Below are 23,669 nucleotides of genomic sequence, written 5' to 3'. Positions count from 1 at the left end.
GTAAGAAGGCACTCCCCACTCTCAAAAATGTGCCGGGGATACGACTCTACGAGGCATCTTACACTTCTAATTTATCTAAAGTCTGCCAAAGAGCTACAAGATGAAGTCCCTTCCTTTTTAATTTCTTTTTTAAATTGAGGTATAATTGACATATAACATTATATTAGAATCAACATAATGATTCCATATTTCTGTACACTGTGAAATGATCTCCATAGTAAGTCTAGTTACCGTCTGTCACCATCCAAAGTTACAAAACATTTGTTTTCCTCGTGATGAGGACCTTTAAGATTTACTCTCTTAGTAACTTCAAATATGCAATATGCTAAGATTGACTATAGTCACCATGCTGTCCATTACAGCCCCAGGACTTATTTGCTTTATCACTGGAAGTTTGTACCTCTTGATCTGCCCTCCCCTTCTGCCACCCAAAGAATCTGGCTCTTGGAAAACCTTTCTGTACACTCACATTGGATAATCAACAGTGTTCTTTATCAGAAAGGCATGTAAAATAGAGCACTGGTGAGCGTTCATCTTGCCCCGAAATCCTTCCCACTAGGCACTATAGATTGTGTAATTAAATTGAAATTGAAAATCAAGTCCTTTTTTTTCTTCCATTAAGCAAGCTACGAGTTGCACGCCAACGTGAGAAATCAAGAGCTGGAGCGGAGGGAGGGTTCTAGCCTGCTGGCCGATAGCCAGCGTGCATTTTTAGCCCACAGCTACTTTACCACACCTGAGCTCTGAGAACAAACAACTATTTGAGTTCTCTGGAGCGCACGCCGAATTCTTTCCTGTGTAACTCACTGGGGAGATTAGTATGCTATTTTAAAGTAACCTGTTAACGCAGTCTGTTTACGGGAAGAGGACAAAAATGAGCAGTGAACCGCTAGGCAGCTCACGTCCCAGAATGAGATGAATGCATGACCCATTTTTTTCAGCTGTCCCTTTGGCAGTTCATTGCTGCAACGATTTCCTCTCCGAAAAAGGTGCCTTGTAGAGATGAAGTCTCCTGTAGGTTTTTCTGAATAATTTTGACTACGATAGATTAAAGATAATACCTTAAAATACTACCAAACATACCTTCAAAATCAAATTAGCATATTGTCAGTACGAGAATGGGAATACTGAATATAAAAACTTTTGACTTCGGTTTTGGAAACTGCCTTCTCACATGGTAGGCAATTTAAACCTGTAGTAAATGAATACCTTCTGTTTATGCCTTTTGGGAGAGTAGATCACTGGAACCCATAGCGAATTAATAGTTTGTTTTTAAACAGCTAGTTGCTGAAGAGGGATACCGAACCTGGGCCTCGGTTTCTCGCGGGCGGGATGTGCGTGTTGCGGGGGGACGTCCCCAGTTCTGGTGCTGGTCGTGAGAAAGGCTCGCCTTCGCTGATTGGCCGGTTCAGAGAGAGCCAACGCCATTGGCGGCTGTTACAGCTTCTGGAGCTGTTTCCTGAGACTGCTGCAACAAACTCTCACCAACTGGATGCTCTCAAACACACTAATGTATTGTCTCTTGGTTCCGGAGGCTAGAAGTTCAAAACCAAGGTGTCGACAGGGCCAAGTTCTCCCTGAAACCTATGGAGGCGGGTCCTTCCTTGCCTCTTTGCTGGCTTCTGGTGACGCCGGCAATCCTTGGGGTCCCATGGCTTGTAGCTGCGTCTCTTCAGTCTCTGCCACTGTCATCGCGTGGCTGTCCTCCCTGCGTGCCTCTTCTCTTCTAATAAGGACACCAGCCATATTGGCTTAGGGCCCACCCCCATGACCTCATCTTGATTACCTCTGCAAAGACCCCCTTTCCAAACAAGGTCACACTCACAGGTACCAGGAATGAGGACTTCAGTGTATCTGTTTGGGGGACACAATTCATGTCATACCAGGCTGGAAACTTTAGAGTCATCCACCACTCCATGCCTCCCTCTGACCAGCCAGCCCTCGATGTGCTCTCTCCATAGCCCTGTCCAATCCAGCTCCTCCGCCACCGCCCAGCCCTTGGCCTCTGCTCCCCCCAGGCCCTCATCTCGTTTGCTCTCTATGGTGACTCCATATGGCTCTCCCACTGCTTCACCGCCATCCCATTCATCTTGGATTCTGTTCCACTTTACTTTCTGAAATACCGATCACCTGGCACCTCTGCTGAAGAACAATAACTAAACAGAAGTGCCTCCCCCATTTGTAGCAGTGATTATTAACGCTGCGTGTGCATATAATCACCCTGGAGCTTTGTTAGCGCAGATCCTGAGACCCGCCCCCCCCAATGTCACATGCATCCCCAAGAAATTCTGGGCCAGGGGTTGGGTTCAGACAGGGCCTCACTATTAGACCAGGCCAAGAGGGCTCATGTGCTTTTGAAGGCCTCGAGCATCACAGGCACAGAGAGACAAACACTTTTTTTTTTAAAATATTTATTTATTTATTTATCCATTTATTTTTGGCAGTGTTGGGTCTTCGTTTCTGTGCGAGGGCTTTCTCCAGTTGCGGCGAGCGGGGGTCACTCTTCATCGCGGTGCGCGGGCCTCTCACTGTTGTGGCCTCTCTTGCTGCGGAGCACAGGCTCCCGACGCGCAGGCTCAGCAGTTGTGGCTCACGGGCCTAGCTGCTCGGCGGCATGTGGGATCCTCCCAGACCAGGGCTCGAACCCGCGTCCCCTGAATTGGCAGGCAGATTCTCAACCGCTGCGCCACCAGGGAAGCCCGACAAACCCTTTTTTTTTTTTCTCTCCAGCCTCATGTTTTAAAGTTTGATGACCAATTGAGCACACGCAAAATGTTGGAGAGGGATAGAGCAGCTGAATTGGACACTCTGGTCCTTTGGGGTGAGGTTGGGCTGGGGGATAAAAGACCAGCCTGTGCCCTTTGAAACCAGAGAAAGAAAAGCTTTAGTTTCAACATAGCCACGCCCCATGCCCCATCCCGCATAGCTGGAGGATGTGTAGGCAGACGGCGTTCCTCAGCAACAGTACTTCCACCCTCCCTCTGCTTGGGAGATGGATGCAGTGGGCAGGTGTAATTCTGGGCAGTACTTAGAGCTGCCTGGCAATCCCAGGTCAGAAAAGTGAGGCATGAGGTGAGGGAACCTGCCCTTCCCAGGAATCCTGTGAGCTTTACTGAATCATCCCATCCTTGACAGGGGCAGGTCCAGCCACTGCCCAGGAGTCCCCAGCTGTGTCTAGTTTCTGGCCTGTCCTCCTCCTGAAGGTCCATTGGGCCACTCAGGCCTCTGTGGCAGGGTGGCCCTCAGGCGACAGGGCTTCTTTAGCTTCTAGGCCCGGAGCAGTCCTCTGGGACAGGCTGCAGACCACGGGTGGAAACAAGGACGGGGTCTTGTGTATCACTTACTTTAAAACTTCTGAATATTTAGACATACAGAGTGTGGGCTTCCATTCATCCTCTTGCTCTAGGCCCTGTAAATGTTGAGGATGATCCTGACCAGACATCTACAACTTAAAAACTCAACATGTGATTCCAATAAGAAGCCAAGATGGAACCCACTCACCTCTTGTCTATAGGATAAAATTCAAACCTGTGAGTACAGAATCCAAAGTCCTATGATCTCCATTGGAGAGCATGCACCCCGCCTCCCTAGGCTTATTTCCCATCCTGCTCCTTTATGTAAAACTATTGTGTCCTATTTAAAACTGTTCTACCAACATACTCACACCTTTCTCTGCAGGTACAAAATTTACTCATATTCCAAGACCTCACTCCAATATCACCTCTTCCATGAAGCTTTCCTCATCACAGAGCTAAGAGTAATCTCTCCTTCTTCTGTGCACCTATATTATTTTTTCTGCCCCTTTGCTATAGACCCTTGCATTTTCTCTATATTCTAATTATTGATATATTGATATATTCTCTATATTCTAATTATTGATATTCCTATGTGATTTTGTAACTAGATAGTATTGTCCCAAAGGGAAGATGTAATGTTTGACTCATTTCTGGGTTCACTGTTAGACCTTGCACATCATAGGCATCCAACCCATTCCTGGTCCATTGTAAATTCTTCCACTCACTAAATTATTATCCTAGAAACCAGAGGAACTGCTGGTTGTGGGCAGGCTGCTCCCTGGACCCTGGACCGCTCACACCTGGTGTGCCATTGACTCTTGTAAGGCAGGAACTAGGTGTTGTCCTTTGCCCTCCCAAGTGAGGAGTCTAAACCAGAAACAGAAGACACAGCTAAGGCCGCACGTGGTCTCTATGAATAATGGTCACACAGCTGGGGAATGAAAGAATCAAAGGGCAGGGGGACCCACACCTTTATTTTACCCTTATGTCCACATGCCATAACTGCCTGTAGAACGCTGAACCATTTGCTTGGGTCAAGACTTGGCACCTGGTTTTTTTTTCTCGAATGTAAACATGGAAATGTCATTCACTGCTGCCTTTTCAGTGTGGCGTGAACTTTACAACTTCTAAATTTAAAGTGGGATTGCATTACCTTGCACTATTCTTATCAAAATGACCATGCACTCAAGGGGACAACTTTGACCTAAAGAGAGTTTCTCTTGGCAGGTTCAGCATGAATAGAGCTGGTAAAGATCCCATCCCCCTCATTCTCTTTTAAGATTACCTTCTAGAATTGGGAGTTGTGCTTTTAAAAAGCTACCCAATTTATGAGTCTTTTTAAAATGCTTGAAAGCAAGACTGAAATGATCCAGAAGTGGTGGCACTAACGGTGGTTAACAAAGAAGGATTTGTAAAAGATGGGCTTTAATAAAGGTCAGAAGGCTTCATAACTAGAAGATACTCAGGTCTAAGTGTCAAAGGGCTGGCACTCGCCTCTTTATTCGGAAGCCAAGAAAGTTAAAACGTTGTATAAGGATGTCTATGGAAAAAGACAATAGACAGTAGTCTCTGGAAATATGTTGTCATGACAAAGGGAGGGAGGAGAAGACAGCCCTCAGGTGTTTTAAAAGCGTGAACACCAAGAGGAAAATAATGGTATATTAGCCTCACTGCGAGAGCTGTTAGCAATCAAATATGCAGATAATTCTCACTTAAGCATTCCCACTCAAGATCATTCCCACTCAGAATGCTTCTGAATAATCGTGACCAAGAGTTTTGCTAGTCATGTAATGCGCCATCTCATTTATTTGTCACAGCAACCCCAAGAGGATGCGTATTTTAATCTCCTTTTTATACAGGTGGAAACTCAAGCTTGAAAGATTTAGTAATTTTTCAGGTCCTGCCATGCTTAGCACTAAATTAATAATAATAATAGCATTATTATTGTTAAATAAACTTTCTGTGTGTAGGCATTATGATAAGTTTTACGTAAACTTATCTCATTTAAACCTCACAGCTGTAACCTTGGGAGGCAGGTACAAATCAAGGGAGTCAACGTTAGTGAGGTTAAATGCCTTGCCCCAGATCACACACCAGGATGGAAGCAGGCAATCTAACCCTACCGTGTAGGCACCAGCCACTGTTCCCTGCTGCTTTAAATATCCTTATTTAAAGGCACACACGTGATGAGTGGCAGAGCTGGAATCTGAATCTAGGTGGATGGATCTCATTGTGAAATCCTTTCTCTTCGCTATTGTGCTGTCCTACTACTTGTTCTGGAAGTTCTTCTATTAATTAAATGATCCCACTTATGACCACCCTAACCAGTACTCCAATCTTAACACCAGCACTGAAGCAATTGGTTGTGAGAGTCTAGAATACAGATATTTATGATGTGGTAGGTCCTTTTTAAAAAACATTTTAACTATCAAGATAGCATGTATTGGGCTTCCCTGGTGGCGCAGTGGTTGAGAGTCCGCCTGCAGGGGACACAGGTTCGCGCCCTGGTCCGGGAAGATCCCACATGCCGTGGAGCGGCTGGGCCCATGAGCCATGGCCGCTGAGCCTGCACGTCCGGAGCCTGTGCTCCGCAACGGGAGAGGCCACAACAGTGAGAGGTCTGCGTACCGCAAAAAAAAAAAAAGAAAGAAAAAAAATAACAAGTAGTGGTCATTAATACAAGGCCAATTATGTAGAATCCGTGCTATATTAATGGTTTTGGCCCCTCAGGGCAGATCCCATGGGCATCCCTGATATTGTGTGTAGACTTTTGTGTGTATCTGAATTTGGCTGAGGAAACAGTCCTCATCAGAACTTCAAGAGTGAAAGAAAGTGTCCTGGAGAGTTTTTCTACCTCTCACTAGAGAAAGAAGGTGATCAAACCTATCTCTTTGATTATGCATAAATTAAAACCAATTTTATTGAAACTTGCTTTTGTACAGTTTTTTAGCACTTATCAGAGAACAAGTTTCTGGGAAGGAAAAGATGCACAGACAAGTAGTGAAAATTCATAGTACCAGTGAGGATCCCGCTGAAAGCTACCTTGCTTCATTTTCCTTAATGTGGAAAAAGTTATTATCCATAGAAGTCTTATGTTATATTCTGTGGTCGATCATCAAACAAGGGTGGAATAAACAAGATTATTCACTGTTTCATCACTGGTATGTGCCTTTGCTCAAAATGTATTAAAAGGAAATATTTCTGTCATACCATTACTGGATAATTCAATTAGGCCAATGTTCTGTGGATGCGGAATAATGTAATTTACTATGTTGACTAATTAGCCAATCAGATTTCTCTCATTTTCTAAGGCAATGGATTGACTAAAATGTGACCATAAACAAAATAGATTTTATTAGGCATAATCTGCTTTGTAAACAAATGAAATTAATTCTTTGCCTGACCTAAAGCTTTGAAAATGAAAGACCAAAATTGAACACATGCTTCCAATTTTGGTTCTGTTACTAAGATGACACAGAATATAAAAGTTACAATTTAACTTCCCCTCAAGTATTTCATACTTGAGACTAAATGACTCTTAGAAATATGTTCATCAACAGATGGGAGCCACTTATGGCCTCATAAACTCCAAAGCAAGTGAAATTACCTCAGCGAAATAGAAAGATTACAAGAAAGCCTCATCTGCTTATCTCAGAGATGATTCATGCATTGCATATCGGCTCAGTGGTGCAATGAATATTGACAGATAATCTCCCGTCTTCATGCAAGAGAAATCCTGAAAAAACGAATGCTCGGGATGCAGGTTTGTCATCAGTCAGTAAGCAATTTCCACACATACCCTGTGTTTTTCCTTTTTACTGCTTCTCCACTGATACCAGCCACCAGCCTCTCTCTGGGCTACTCTGTTTCCACTCTTAACGGCCCCCAGTCCATTCTCCACTTGGCCAGCAGAGTGAGCTTTATAAAATGTGCTTCACATCATGTTATCCACCGTATAAAACTTCCAGTGGCTCATATTACACCTCTGATAAAACCCTGCATCTTTCCCATGACCTAAATCCTAAATCTTAAATTCTCCGTGGCCTGGTATTCCTACAGCATGTCGTCCTGCCCTTCTCTTTGATTTCTTCTTGAGTCCCCAGGCCCTTTGCACTGACACAACAACCATCTGCCCTCTGTCCCTCCGCTTGACCAGGCTCATTCCCCTTTGAGGGCCCTTTACCCTCGTTGCACCAGCCTGCAACACTCCGCTCCCAGAACTGGGGTTTCTCCTTGTCATTCAGATCTCTGCTCAACTAGCTTCTCCCAAATAGATCTTCCCTAGACACCTGGTTCACGGGGTCTTCCCACTCTCCACCTGCCACTCATGCTCTGCCACATCGCTGTGTTTTAGTGTTTGCATCACACGTATCATCATCAAAATTTTTGTTCATGTATCTGTTCATTATCTATCTTCACCCACAGGAATGTAAGTACCATGAGAACAGGACCCTTGTCAGAGTCGTTTGCCCCTCTGGCCCCAATGCCATTAAACAGGGCACATATTAGATGCGCAGAATAAATACCCATCAAATGAATGCCTCGCTTGATCCTGCTCGCAGGCTATGACAATAGTCTGGGTGTGAAAAAAAAATGTGTCTAAGTGATACATTGATAGTGGGAATGAACAGTTTAGAGAAAAAATGAATAGAGTTTGGTGTCTGAGTATGAGAAGCGAATTAACAATCTCAGGCAAAGATTAATGCAAGGTCCCCAGGGTTACTGCAGGAAGGTGATACTCTTGGCAGAAATGTAAAAGTTGTGGTTCAAAGCCACACTTAATGAGTATATGCTACATGGCAGGCATTGTGTATTTGTTCCATTCATTTTTCACAACTCCATAAAGTCGGCATCATTATCTCTCTTTTATACATGGGAGGCTGAGTCAACTACCCCAAGCTGATTGGCTAGATATCTTATTCCAGTGAGTGAGGTTGATTTGGTAGAAAGTACTAAGTTAAGGTCAGTTGAAAGTTGCAAGTAAAGCATGAATAAGAGTAAAAATTTACTAAGTCTGGTCTCCTTCCCATTTCACAAGTTGTTGGGCTGAAATAGGTGTGAAATGTGTGTCTCACAACCTACCTTGGCACTCACGGGTTCTTTTGCAAATTGGTCTGAGCACCTGTAGACCACCACGATTGTCTTCCTCGTTCTGTAACCATGCGGGGCTGGGGGCTGGAAATACCTTGAAGAAGACACCCAACAGGAAACTGACTGGATGGAGGTAAGAGATGAGATCAGTAGAGCAGAATGATACCAGTTTCCTTGGAGACAAGCACCTGGAGGGTGATAGGACCCCAGAGAAATTAACCAGGATGCAATACACAAAACTTTTTGGTTTCTGTCTTTTGGGCCAACCATCTGATAAGGTACTAACCTAGAACGTGGAAACTAGACTTTGCTGAAAATTAGTTCTATACTAGGGTCCTGAGGAGACGCGGTCCTGCTGATGAATCTGGGGCGGTAGAAGATGCTTGCGACGCAGCACTCAGGGGTCCTATTACTCACAGCAAGAAACGGACATTTTTTCCTCAGCGTATAAATCCCCATGGAGACGGAGTCATAGAGCTAGTGTCTTGCTGATAAAAAGCCATGGGGACCAGATGCACTGGTCACTGGGAGTTCATCAGGGATTGAAAGATACCTTCAACTTCCCTCCTTTCATCCCTGATCCAGACACACATCTCAGAAGTACTCACATATTATGTGTTTTCCCAGATTTGCAGCCACTGAAATACCAAGATATAAAATAAGTTCTCTTGAAAAGGCCACCGGGGATGGAGTGAAGACATCATCACTCCATAAGCACCAAGTCTGGATAGATGTTTCTAACAGGAGTGTAGAAGCAGGAGAGGAAATAAAAACACCATGAAAATAAGGAGCTTTGTTCTGAGGCATAAAAGCTGAGCTGATGATCACAATTTCTGTGTGGTTTATGCAGCATAACAGGAAACCCAAAGTCCAGGCAACACTGGCTCAAATCACGGTTTTCTAGAAACAAGAGCCCAGTACCCCCTCGGCCATGCTGATTATTTGGGACTGTCCAATAGAGCATCTGTTCTTGGTACCCAACATATGTAGTTTAAATTGCAGAAGAGCAGCAACCAAAGGTTTGGCAATGGCCACTGCACACTCTAGAGCTGACTGCAGCACATGTGGCCATCTCAGTGTAGCTCGGTACAAAGGATAGTGTTCACGCGGACCAAAGGGCAAGGAAACAGATTACAGATGTGATGGCACTGAGAGCCCTGTAGAGTGAACATGTGCCGTATGGTAAGAAACACAAGGTTTGGAGCCAGACAAGCCTGAATTTTAATCCCAGCTCTAGGAGTTGCCAGTCGTAAGACACCAAGTAAGTTTAATGGAAACGTGATCGTAACCACCTGACAGAGGTGGGGTGAGGATTAACTCGTTGAAGCAGTGCCTGGAACATGTGAAGCGCTCTGTCGCTGTTCATCCCAAACCCACCATCACCACTCATCCTCTCCCTACGGCCTTGGTCCAACAGCTGTGCTTTAACTAAAGGAGGCCGGAGCCCTGACAGGGGCCAAGACATGAAAACCAACCCTCCCAGCCAAATGGTATAAATACATCCTTCCGTGCCCAGGAGGGAGCGTGCTCTGGACCTGGGAATCTCAGTATATAGGCCATGAGTTGCAGGTGAGGCAAGAGTCTTCCCATTGGTCAGAGAACTGATCCAGAATTGCGCGCCTTTTCTTTGGTTTTCACAAGCGCGTGGTGCCTCAAATTCACGCACTTTCATCTTGTTACAGTATGGGCTGTAGTCTGGTTGCTAGTGGTTGCAGTTATGGGCGACCTTAAGAAAATCCCCTGTGTGAAACCTGAGACTTCCTTCCCCCTACTGTGGGCAGTTTTCTCTTGTGTGGGGAGTAGATGGAGTTAATAGACTGTGATTGTATTTCTGAGCAAGGTACGTCAAGATATGTTTGCTCCTTACAAGAAACAGATTATAGAATCATAGTGAGGAAAGGGGGTTGATGACGCAGTGTCTGCAGGACCTTTAGAGAATTATGCTTGCCTGCTTGCCTGAGGATAGCTGTGTCTCTGTAAATAGATTAGGCAGGATCCTGTCCATCAGTGTCTCGATATAAGAGAATTGTGGTCGGTCAACACGAGCCCTGCCATTGTCACTACCACTCTCCCAGTTGGCGTTGTGTTCCCAGGGCTCAAGTAACCTTGGACCGGTAAGTAATGGGTGGGGAGGAAACAGTTCCCCAGGTAAATGCTGCTTCCTGGGACTGGAGCTCTGCCTAAAGAAAAGAACAGGAAGGATTGGACTGTCCCTGGCTCCTCCCTCCCCCCTTCTTACCCCACTTCTCCATTCGCACAGTTGCACTTACTGAGGCTGGGCTGCAGGGGGCAGGCAGCCCTCTGTGATCTTCCCATGTGCAGCATGGGCTCATTCTGTACCAGCTCTGGGAAATGAGGTTGTACAGACCCTGAAGGCTCCCAGCCTCAGGCTAAGGGATCAGGACAAGTGGCACTCATACCTGGCCTTGAGAAGAAAGGGAGACCAAAAGGAGTTGGCTGTGGCCACTGATACTTCTCAGTAGCCATTTCAACGACATCTTGAAACAAGCTGTCATCTTCAGGAGAAACTATCTATCTTGGAAACCCTCAAAAAACTTCAAAATTTATTATTGATAAAATAATATTCTTAAAATGAAAGTGATAAAATGTATCTTAATGCATGAAGAGATAAGACTTTGCAAATATATGCTGGATCATCACTTTGTTTTGACCCCCTCTGACCCGCCCCCCGACTCTACTCCTCCTTGCCGCTCTGTCTTGCTTTGCTGGGAGCTTATGTCATACATTCTTCCTTTGCGTTCTTTCTCAGCCTGAAATCCTGAAAAGAAATCCCTCTCAGCGTGACCCCAGGTTCCCCAGGGCACAATCTGGTGCCCCAGGCCACCCTCCCATCCTAGCGCAGGCCCATGATAGCACCAAAGAGTGAGTCGCCTGCTCTACACTGAGAGGGTTGGGCCGACACTGAAGAGGCAGCCCTGAGTAAAGCCGTGTTGTCAAATACTGCAGGCGACGTAAGCCAGAGGGGTGTGTGTGTCACTCAGAGGTGCTGACACAGGCGAATCTGATCTGGGACTGGAAGATGCTTAACCAAATCAGACAAATGGAGTGTATCCTGCCAGCGTCACTGCTGCTCTCACAGTTGGCATGGCTGTCTCAGGGCTCAAGTCGCTCAAGTAGTGGATGGCGAAGAAACAGGTCCTTGAATGTATGCTGCTTCCTGGGACTGGGTTCTCACCTGTGCTGAAGCCCCGTGTGCCTTAAACAAGTTAAATGAAGAGACTGAAGTCAAATGTATGAGCAATGAATTTTTCCCTTGCGTAGTGATCTCCCCAGTCAAACCAGTGACTGGAAAGTAGCTTGGGGAACAGGGACCTCCAGCAAAGGGAAGTGGGTGAAGGTGAAGGGTATTTCATCCGGTCCGTGTGAGGCCTGATGTGACACCCTGCCTACAATAGAGCATTTGTCTCTGCTTACTGAAATATTCATGTCCACCATATTTGGAGCCTTTCTCTCCTGGATGGTATGAGATGAACTCTTACTTTTTACTTTCCTTTGCTATGCTCCGGTTCAGTGGACCCCAAATGCCATTATTGCCTGTGGAGTACCTGGGGAGCTTGTCTCAATTAGAGTCAGGACCCCATCCCCAGATTCTTTTTGGGGTGTCCTCAGTGATGTCTAGGAGACCAGATAGCTGGCAAGCCTCCAGGAGTTACCAGGCCGCACTGAGTGACTTTGAACCAATCTGACTTCGCAGGCAGGTAAGGCTCCCACCCACATGCCTACTGTAGCATGAGCAGTTCTACCTGTGCCTGTTTTATTTGTCTTCTCTTCTGCCAAAGATTTGTTTGAATACAGATTTTCGGCACCTTAAAAGAATCGGTCAATTATTTATCTAAGTTAACCTTGATCTTCTGATTAGCACTGTTTTTCTTCGACAAGGTCATAAAACAACTGCTTAGAGGCCCATCATTAAATTGTAATCACATTCACTCAATTATTCATTGGTCATCTTCTATGTGTCAGGCAACGTGCTAGGTACCAGAGATCCAACAAAGAACAAGAAAGATTAGACTTCTGCAGTCATATTCTAGTGCAAGAGATGTGGATGGGGTGAAAATAGACAACTTAGAAGTAAAACAATCATTTCATATTGTGATAAATGCTATGAGCAAAATAAGCAGGGTTCCGTGAGAGAAAATCTCGGAGGGGAACATAATTTAGACAAAGTAGACAGGGAACAAATCCCTACAGAGGTGACTTCTGAGCGCCACCAGGCATGCTGGCTGCTAAGAGCTTGAATAACATAGTGACAAGTGGTCATAGAATTGCAAAACTGGAAGCAATGATGTACTGGAAGGTTAGACAATGAGGGTCAGAGAGATGATGGAGGGGGCGCAGCCTCTGTCAGTGGCAAGGTCCATGTGAAATGGAGAGACTTCTACGAAAGGCAAGATGGTCAAGAGAGCAGAGAGTTTATTGGGTGTCGGAGTCACTACACGTGATGACAATAGTGGAGATGAAGAAGCAGAGTCTGAGCCGGGAGCTAAACTCTTCAGTGCATGAAGATGAAAGGTCAGTGAGAAAAGCAGGTGACAGCATGGGGAGAGGAAAAGGGAGGTTGAGCAGGACACACGTGCTTCACAGAAGCAGGAGGGTTTTGCTGGGGGGTGTCCTGGAAGCCACAGGGAAGGACAAGGAAATAGCTCCCTATCTTCTGGCCTGAGGGACAAGCTGCCCAAAGAATTGAAGTTTCATCTACTTGAAAAAGTGCAAGGGAAGCAGAGGTTTGGGGGCCATCCAGGTTTCATTAGAAAAAGTCATGGAAAACAAACATTCCAGAAGTCTCCGGAGATTAAAGAGGAATTTGATGACCACAAGCTGAAGATCCAGAGAGCACAGTGGAAGGCTGATTTCGTTTTCCTTTTTGTTAATGGGGCAGGGAGAGAATTAACTGGGGCATGTGTAGAGACACGCAAATAACATTCTGGATAATAATGGACAACCAGCGATCCTTGAAATTCACTAGGTCGCTGGGATAGAATACTATTATGATGAAGACTGCTATTAAAACCATAATAGCAATTATTATCTATAGTTGGAGTTGTTGAAGAAGTAGCAGCAGAAGTGTGGTGGCAGTTTGATTTCAGGGCTGTGCTAAGCACTTCCCATGCTGTCTACCAATAACCCCATGACCTTTCGAACCTCAAGTCAAATTTTACATTATATGTGAAAGTTTTACAGACTACAAGTTGTTGATCGGGGTAAAGAGGGATTCAAGGCTTTCAAGTCACCCTGGCAGTCTCTGAGAAGACCGCAGACAAATGCTTTTAGAGTTGAAACCCCAAGTAGTTGGCTCAGTGGCGTGGAGGAGCTTGGAGGCTGTTTTATGGGGCTACGCAAGTTGGTGTATGGTGATCAGGGGTTACGTAGTCAATATTCTTCTACTAGAAAGAAGCATCTCTCCTTAAAGCTCAGCTAGTGGAAGGACTGTGATGCCTGGAGGTGATTCCATACACAGTGCTTCGTTCCTCTGCTCTTTTGCTCAATTTGCTAGAAAATTCCTAATCATCCTTGAAGACCTAATTTGACTGATACATTCATTCCTTCATGTAACAAATATTTGAGAGTAATAACTAGAGACTACAGACCGTTCTTGACCCTGAGAACATAATAGTAAATAGGTCTATATCTATAGCTATCTACCTCTGTCTCTCTATATATACACATCTCCTCTAGGAAACGTTCCCCAGCACTTCCTCCACACCTAGGCTGGTGGCCCTATGCTTTACTCCCCCAGCACATCATTTATTCATTCATTTTTCCAATACCATGCTGACAATCCTACATGTATAGCCTCAGTCCAGTCTTCTCAACCATCTCTTTCTAGTCTAAGTGAGATCCTATTACCTCACTGCTCAGAACACTCCAAAGCCTCTGTAGTTTATCCAGAGTAAAAGTCAAGGTTCTTACAAGTTTTGTCACTATCAGAGGATGCCATCTTGTAAACCCCATCTCCCATGTCTTCCTTTATCCAGTCACTTCCGAGAGTTGTAGGAAGGATATAGTCAGATGAAGAGCAGAGAGTAAATGGGTTGATTCATCCCACTGACAAGAGAAGTAAATTCTCATTCCACTTTTGATACAATTTTATGCAGCAGGACATCAAGTAGACTTTCGGTTTCCCTAGTCTTTCTTCACTTGGGAAAGAGGGAAGGGCTCATACATGGATGAAATTGTATGATAACATGATTATAGTTATGAAATTATTGTGATAAATGAATTTAGAAAAATAAAACATTTTCCAAGGGAAAATAATATATATCACTTTTTGCAAGTGCTTGGAAAACTGAAGTGGTCACCAGAATTTTATAATTGGCCTTGCTACAATTTTAAGTTGTAATTTATTACTTTGAACTGTTCTGCGCATTACAGAATGTCCCCCAAAACAACAAAAATTTCAATCCAAATACAGCTACATTTTGTATCTACATTTAGATGCATTAAATCAATGCTCGAAGGTAACACACTCCTTAATAGCTCAAGAATCGTTGACCTACAAAATGATAGAGTTATATTTTATTGCATTACAGGCAGAGCTTAGATAGAAAATTCAGGGCCTTTTTCCTTTCTTTCTTGTGTATACCTTTTTTCTTTTTTTTTTTGCGTTTTGTAAGATTATATAATTGATACCCACAGATGCACAGTACAAAAACAATAACAAACTTACTGTGATCATAGATTCAAATCAATAACTAGTAGTTTTATCCCAATAATATTCAGATAGTTTAGTATGAGAGTATTAATGTAATGCAGCACATGGACATTAAATGAATATCATAGTAGCCCAAATATATATACTATAAAATGTGAAGCTTTGGTTCAAAGTGATGCATGGATACCACTTTCATCGTTCCGTTTTCTATGAAGAAGCTTATTACAAAATGTATATTCCACATGCTTTGCTAAATTGTTCTGGCAGCTTACATGAAATGTGTGCCCCTTGATAGCATTTTAAAATAAATATTTTAAGTTCCTTATCAAATACCCACATTTGTGAATGTGCTTTCAACATTTCCCCTTCTCTATTTTAACAGAACCCCAAGTCCCACATGTCTGAGGATCCCAAGAATAAAGAGGAAAATCTACTCAACTCTGAGAGGCCTATCAGGGTCTTCACAGAGAACAACCACTCCCAAGGAGAGGCTCAAGTTTTGAGTAGGATCACAGGGTCACCAACAATTCAGTTGATTGAAAAACATCAAGGGACTAAGACCCTTTTCAGGAAGTTCAGCGAAATGAATTGGCCGGTGGACATTCGCCCTTTAAACAAAAGCTTAGTCACAGATAGCAAATGGAGGAGAATTGATGCAACTCAAGAAAAACGCAGGTCTTTCCTTCAGGAATTTTGCAAGAAGTACGGTGGGGTGAGTCGTCCTCAATCCCATCTTTTTCACATGGTCTCCAGGATCTATGTAGAAGATAAACACAAAATTTTATACTGCGAAGTACCAAAGGCTGGCTGTTCCAACTGGAAGAGAATTCTGATGGTACTCAACGGATTGGCCCCCTCCGCGTACAACATCTCCCATGATGCTGTTCACTACGGGAAGCATTTGAAAAAGCTCGACAGCTTTGACTTAAAAGGGATTTATGCTCGTTTAAATACCTACACCAAAGCTGTGTTTGTTCGTGATCCCATAGAAAGGTTAGTGTCTGCATTTAGGGACAAATTTGAACACCCCAATAGTTATTACCATCCGGTATTTGGAAAGGCAATTATAAAGAAATATCGGCCGAATGCCTGTGAAGAAGAATTAAATAATGGATCTGGCGTCAAATTCAAAGAGTTCATCCACTATTTGCTGGATTCCCACCGTCCAGTAGGAATGGACATTCACTGGGAAAAGATTAGCAAACTCTGCTATCCATGTTTGATCCACTATGATTTTGTAGGAAAATTTGAAACTTTGGAAGAAGATGCCAATTACTTTTTACAGCTGATTGGGGCTCCAAAAAGGCTGAAATTTCCCAACTTTAAGGATAGGCACTCTTCTGATAAAAGAACCAATGCTCAGGTGGTGAGACAGTATTTAAAGGATCTGACTAGAACTGAGAGACAATTAATCTATGACTTTTATTACTTGGATTATTTGATGTTTAATTATACAACTCCATTTTTGTAGTGTGCATTCATTTTCTAAAACCCTGGATGTACTTCATGATGATGGCCTCAAATCAGCTAGCTGTAATTTTCCTATAATTCTCACTACGAGAAAAATTTAACTAAGTGCAGTTGTCTTGATTTAATGAAGGTTTTTTACCAAAGAGTATGAAACCAATTGGCACAAAGTTATAGGAAAATTACCACAGAGACATGTAAACAACTTCAGTTGCTCTAAAATGTTTGGAAAAGAGCTGCTTTTGCATTATGGATTATATTATAGAAGCAATAACCTAGCCAGCTGCTACATTAGGTACAACTGCCTTTTGCAAGGGCAGGAAAAGCGATCTAAAACGGCATGAGCGTATGTCTCCATCCTGGGATCTGTTGTCTAAAGTGCATGGAGGTATTTTTAGCAGTCTGTGGCATATGAGTCAACTGTTGCCTAGTCTTCTTACAGCCCTGGAAAGCTTTCCATCAACTGTAATGATAAATCCATTTTGAAATGGTGTTTTGGACCTGAACATTTCCCTTTAGATTGGAAGGCATTATGTGATTTACAAGATGAGAATATAGCAGAAAAACCAGATGAAGCTATGGCTTTTTATATTCAACAGCCAATAAAAAATGCACAGCATGCGAAGATCAAAGCAACAAAAGGAACCTTCCTCTTCCAGAAAAAACTTAAGGGAATTGATTCCGTTTCCTTCTGAGCCCTTTTTGCAGAGACAAAATGAACGTAACCACTAAAGGTCTTCACTTTTGAAGCAGGCGACTGAGAAATTTAAGCCTCATCAGATATAAATGTGCTCCTCATTCTGGTTTAATTGGGCAGGGGGGAAATTGTTTCGGGATGGAATAATCATCAAAAACAAAAGTTGCCACTCTGAATATAGACCTCAAATAATAACAAAGTTTTATAAGAATATTATTTGAATCAAAGCACCATGTGCATAGCTTTATATGTGGAATGTACTCTAAGAATAGCTTTTGTCTAATTATTCAGCTTGAGAATGACTTTTTAAAAACGAATAAACCACTTCAAAGGTAGGTTACATTCTAGAGAACAAACATAGAGCCCCTAGAAACTTTTTTTAATAGGCTTATGCATAAACAAAATAAGGTATTTTCTTTTCAAGTTTAAAATATTCTATACTAACAGAATCAAATACTATTGTATTCAAGCAGTCAATCAGAGTCTTTAGAAAATAGGACCATGTGTCACCCCTATGGAAAGTTGTAATGCATTTTGGAAATTTTTTCCAAGGAGCTCTAAATCTGTAGATGCGTCTGGATGGGAAATCTATTTTAATTGGTCGACGGTTACTCTGAGTTAAGCAAACCACACATTCAAACCCTGTTTAAACACATTTCTTGAATATGTTCCTCTTCTCAAACGGTTTTTTGTGTTCTGTTTAGTTTAGTTTTGTTTTTTTGGCTGTGTTGGGTCTTCGTGGCTGCATGTGGGCTTTCTCCAGTTGCGGCGAGCGGGGCCTACTCTTCGTTGCGGTGCGCGGGCTTCTCATTGCAGTGGCTTCTCTTGTTGCGGAGCACGGGCTCTAGGCGCACGGGCTTCAGTAGTTGCAGCACGTGGGCTCAGAAGTTGTGGCCTGCAGGCACTAGAGTGTGTGGGCTCAGTAGCTGCGGCACACGGGCTTAGTTGCTCCACGGCATGTGGGATCGTCCCGGACCAGGGATCAAACCCGTGTCCCCTGCATTGGCAGTTGGATTCTCAACCACTGTGCCACCAGGGAAGTCCTATCATTTTTTCTTGTCGGTAAATATTCAGTAATGCCTCTCAAAGAAAAGTAGGTATTAATATATGAATATTAATAGACCAAGATAGTTACAACTGTGCTTATTTCATTTTGACTTCCCATTTCATGACTGAGCTTTCATGAATCACTTCATTCTTTACACCCGCCTGCCGCATCCCATCTGTCTCCCGAGGAGAGGGGAACTGCAGCAGGCCGCCAGATCAGAAGTATTAAACCTTCTAAACCAAACTTTTACTCCTTTTCCACTCTATTCACTCTTGCCTCTAAACCATACACTTAAGCTGTACTCTCCGTTTTTAAGTAGTTTCACTCTAATCTAAATTGTATAATTTAAATTTTGCTATACCGTGTAGAGTGGATTCCTAGTCAGTTAGAGACATTGAACTTATCTTTTTATGGAGAAAGAGAGAGAAAGAATAGAAAATATGCCCAGCAGCCTGACGTTTTATTCCTAAACTACACAAAACTAGTTTTAGATGGGATCTGCTCTAACGGATAGGGGAAGTTTTATCAAAGCTATTCCTAAAACCATATAAAGAACAAACAAAAAACCTTTCTTTTCATAACTTTGGGGGAAAAAATGGAAATGAGCATCCTCTCTTATTAACATTTCTAATGCACTTAAGAGGATGGAGTATATCTATATATATAAACAATCATATATATGTATATATATGATTGGCATCGGTGGTAGAGAAGAAGGGTGAGAGGAAGTCAATGATACACAGTGCTCTCTATCAAAGCCGTTCTATATCTTACACTGTAAAAACTCCTTTCCCGACCCTTTCCTCAGACCCTATGTAACCATAGTTAGCCCTTCCGTCATTCTTTTCCTCAGTGGACTCTCATGCCAGCTGGCATCCTGTGTGGTTGTTTCCAGGGGCCATGTGTGTTTTTAGGTAGGAAGAACATTTTTAATGTACCTGCTCTCCCTTTTAAACGATGTCTTTTCACATTAGGACCAAAGAAGCCATCATCATCCTGGATTCCTTGGGATTTCAAATACATTTCCCATTTATCTCCCCTGAATTACTCTATTTCTTAGACCAGCTCACGTTCGCCTTTGTCACTTTTGCCTGAGTGTAAATGCCAAGTGTGAGCATCACTGTTCCATTGGACACTCACCATTTCCTGGATTTAGTTTCCTAAAGGCAAGTGACCAAATCTGGACTCATCTTCCAGATGTCCAGTGTTCCCATTTTAACATTAGCATGCTTTAGGTGTAATTGTTAGTCCTCTAATTAAACCCTAAGGATCTTATTTATTTTTATAGACAGCAGTAGCACAGGCCCCTTCACTCTGTTATTCTCCTGTCTGGAATTACTATTAGGGTAACAAGTTGGCAATGAAGCCCAAAACCACAGTTACTTAACCTGGTAAACTACCCATGGATATGCATTATTGATGTGACTGCGTCCAGAAACTGCCGTAAACTTCAACGGAGACGTTTTTGCACGGGACACCCAACTTTCTGATTTTCTCATGCATTTGGAAATATCCATTGTCCATGGGAACATGGGGCCACTCGCTAAATTCTCTAACTTCAAGGTCTATAAATATTATCTAGCAATTCAAGAACTACTTGGACACCATTTATAATGACAAAGAGGAAAAAAGCCTGTTAATTACACTTTTTTCATGAATAATTACTCTTCAGAAAGGTGTTATCTCCTAAACACTGTATATTAGTGCTTAGCTGAAGGGAATATATAAGCAGATACAGAGAATTTTTGAATATTAAAGCTCTCTTTGAAAACATCACTTGCTGAATTAGTATAAGTTGGAATTAGTAAACTGGGCTGCAATAAACATCTCCCTACTCTGAATTCTCATTTGGCCCCTTGGGGCACCTTTAAAACTCTAGGCCTTTGTGGAATATGGTGAAGCAGAAACTTTGCCCCTGGCTGACATCCCCCGTGTGTCCTGATATTTGAAGAATGGTTGACCAAGGTGTCTCATAGTAGCTCAACCACCTGAGGACCTTAGACCAGGGCTAACATAATTTAGTTCTACCATTAGGGTCACACCGTCTCAATCTTAATCATAATCATTATAGTAATATTCATAATCATAGCTAACAGCTATTCAGTACTTAAGTGCTTTTCATGCATTAATTTATTTAATCTCCATAGTCAATCTAAGTTAGGTGTTGTTATATGCACCACCATTTCCCATGTATAATAAAAGAAACTAAAGCAGGGTGTACTTTAGTTAAATTACCAGCTAAAGAGGCATAGCTGGTAATTAGGTGGGGAGGCAGAATGAACCCAAGCAGCAAATACCACTACCAGACACTCTTCTTCTTTTTTTAAAAAAAATTAATTGTTTATTTGTTTTTATTTTTGGCTGTGTTGGGTCTTCGTTGCTGTGTGCGGGCTTTCTTTAGTTGTGGCAAGCAGGGGTTACTCTTCATTGCAGTGCACAGGCTTCTCATTGTTATGGCTTCTCTTGTTGTGGAGCACGGGCTCTAGGCACTCAGGCTTCAGTAGTTGTGGCATGTGGGCTCAGTAGTTGTGGCGCACGGGCTTAGTTGCTCTGCGGCATGTGGGATCTTCCCGGACCAGGGCTCGAACCCGTGTCCCCTGCACTGGCAGGCTGATTCTTAACCACTGAACCACCAAGAAAGCCTCAAACACTCTTCTTAGAATAGTATAAACTTAACTACTTACTTTTGGTTTCTCTTACCTATATTCAGAACAACCAAAGGAAAGAAATATATATTGGCAGCTGAAAACTTTTTTGACATTTCAAATCAGCTTATTTCTTTATTCCTGTTGAGTTAAATTGACAAATTCAAAGATTTGATAAAAAATTACACTTCCTCTCCCTCCTCCTTTTTTTGTTTTCCTAGTTGATCATGAGACACAAAGTTTTCAAAAAGAGAAAAAAAGTCCTTAGAACAAATTTAGTCTAACAGAAACACAATGTCATTTTGACAAGAAAGTCCAGACAGATACAGCAGTGGGCAAGGTCACCGGGGATATAGTTCAAGAGGAAGGGAGTTCGGCCTGTTTTCCACACATCACCACTTGATGGCCATTGTAGATGCTCATGACTCAGCAAGTCAGCCGAAGGGAAAGCTCAATGACTACTGTTAGAAACTAAGCAATTGTGCTCGTATCTTTTTCCTGAGTTCCCATCCCCAGTACTAGTTTAGTAGTTAGATAACCCTAAACTAACTCAGGAAGACTGTAGAAAAGAATAGAGGAGCAGCTTGACTTAAACCAACTGAAAACCACCATGAAAAAGTCAGCTTAAATAAGTGCTCAGCTAGAAGGCGGCAGACTTTTCCTAGGCCTGCGGACGCTGTACCTGAGGAAGGCCAACTCTGAGTCCAACAAAAGAGTACTGCCCTGCATCATTTAATTCTCAGGATTGCCTAGTCCCTCCCGTCTTGGTTTTTCACCAGGATCTTATTCTTCCAGGTGAATTTCTTCAAATCCACTTAAGCGATCATTTTTTCTCGTCTCTAAGCCTCTGCTCTAAGCCTCTTCTATTGAAATACTTTCTCTCTGGACATTCATTTCATGTTAACTCACCAGAAATCTTTTTAGACTAGCCAATTTTCAAATCTTATTTCTTCATGAGCGCTCTCATCAATGGAAAAAGGCAGAATGATCTCCTCCTGATACGACATTCATCCGATTCTTCTTCTCCTGCCAATGAATGCAGACATTCCTTCCCTTACTTTTTTTTTTTTCTTCATTAATTTATTTGTTCATTTGCTATATCCCTCTTTATATGCATACAAAATCTCTGTTGTCATTGGAATGTGTCTTAGGTCTTCCAAGAGTGTTGTTTATTTCACTTTGCACAGTTTCTAGCAAAGCATTGCATGGAAAGAATTCCTTTAATAAATGTTTTTGTGATGTTGTGTAAAGGTTCCCCTACTGTTTCTCTTAGTGTATAATGTGCATATTTCTGCCTATGACTTTCAGGCATCTATAGGCCCAGTGGATCTAAAGAGGAGGTTCCAGAGCAGGGCAACTGGGGGAAGTGAACCCAAGCCACATGCCTTTTCTATACTAACAGTCACACCTTAACCTAAAGGATAGCTGTGGACACAGCAATCTTGTATTGATACATTTCTAAGGTGACATATTTGTTTATGAAGTTTTCAGAGGAAATGTTGAAAAAATGCATAATTCTGGTCAATATAAGAGCCATTTACTGAGCACCTACTGGGTAGCAGACACTGGAAAAATACATACATTCACTTGACATGAACAGTATGTTTCATACATTCCCCAAAATATGGAAGTTACATATTATTCCACCCATCATTCTATAAATAAGAAAACTGAGGATCAGAGAGGTTTAATGACTAGCTCCAGAGCCAGCTTCCCACCAAGGTCTCTCTGGCTCCAAAGCTAAGACCACACTAGCCACCTACAGGCCAGATCTGGCCGCAGATACATTTGGTTTGACCTACAACGCATTTTATTTACTATTTGGATTAGTTGGCAACATTTTAAATTGGGACTCTTTGGTCAGTGATAGGGAATTTCTGTTACCCTGCGTCCTACCTGTCTGCCTGAAAACATGCAGAATCAAGGTCAGCCCCTTCAGATGAGGCCAGAGATCTCTCTTGTTCATGCTCTCCACCTAGCCATCATCACTCATTTACCTTACCTGGCTGACTCCTAAGTGTCCCACTTTTCAACACCTGCTCTGAAGAGTATGTTCTTCCATCCAACAAGCTTCCAAAGGAAAAGCGATTTCTGAATATTTTCTTTGTCTGTATTTGTGTTGTGCAATCCCTGAGGTCATCACGTTTTGTGTTTCCTTATCCTCACTCGAAATGCTGCTTGTCCTTTGGTCTTCTATCCAGTGTGATGGCCAAACAATATTTCATCGTTTAAAGAAATCTCTTTTGACCAACAAAAGAGATGTTGGGAGAAATCCAATACCTTTCTTTGGCATCCTTCTGTCTTAGCCACTGGGTACCCCTGGAAATAACCGTCCTTCCCATCCCCTCCAGCAGAGATGAGTCATTCTCCCATGCCCTCAGAACCTTGGCATCTAGGGACGAAAACTGGTTCACATTGATGTATCCAGACTCTTATTCGATAACCTTCCTGCAAAAACTCCTGTTTTGAAGGGGTACCTACTCTTCCTCAACTCTGAAAATTGACTGTTTCCCAGATTTCTCTGAGGATTTCCCTATCTGGCTCATAATACTCCTCTCCATCCCCTTCCTGCAATTATCCTGGGTGACGTTAGCATTCCCGATGACTTTCCACCAGCTCTGTTTCTCAGTGCTCTAAACTCTCTTTCTCCCACTTCAACGCTTGGACAGCTGGAGAAAACAGAAACACAGCCATGAAAATCAATAGCCACAACTTTTGTCCCCAAAGAGCAAAAAAAAACCTGTGGTAACCT

At 42.9% G+C, this 23,669-nt stretch overlaps 1 protein-coding gene across 1 annotated transcript; it reads left to right on the top strand.

The window, feature by feature from the left end:
- Nucleotides 1–15,445: 15,445 nt before the first annotated feature.
- CHST9 (carbohydrate sulfotransferase 9) lies at nucleotides 15,446–17,942 on the top strand. The gene has a single exon (XM_027127658.1). The coding sequence runs from the start codon at nucleotides 15,458–15,460 to the stop codon at nucleotides 16,529–16,531; it is 1,074 nt and encodes a 357-aa protein (XP_026983459.1). The 5' UTR covers nucleotides 15,446–15,457; the 3' UTR covers nucleotides 16,532–17,942.
- The last annotated feature ends 5,727 nt before the right edge of the window (nucleotides 17,943–23,669 follow it).

Source organism: Aethalodelphis obliquidens, unplaced genomic scaffold (genome assembly GCF_003676395.1).
Source record: "Aethalodelphis obliquidens isolate GAN/ISIS:26980383/991018 unplaced genomic scaffold, ASM367639v1 scaffold32, whole genome shotgun sequence".
Taxonomy (NCBI): Eukaryota; Metazoa; Chordata; class Mammalia; order Artiodactyla; family Delphinidae; genus Aethalodelphis; species Aethalodelphis obliquidens.
The sequence above is the reverse complement of the archived record's forward strand: the minus strand, read 5'-3'. Positions and strand labels throughout refer to the sequence as shown.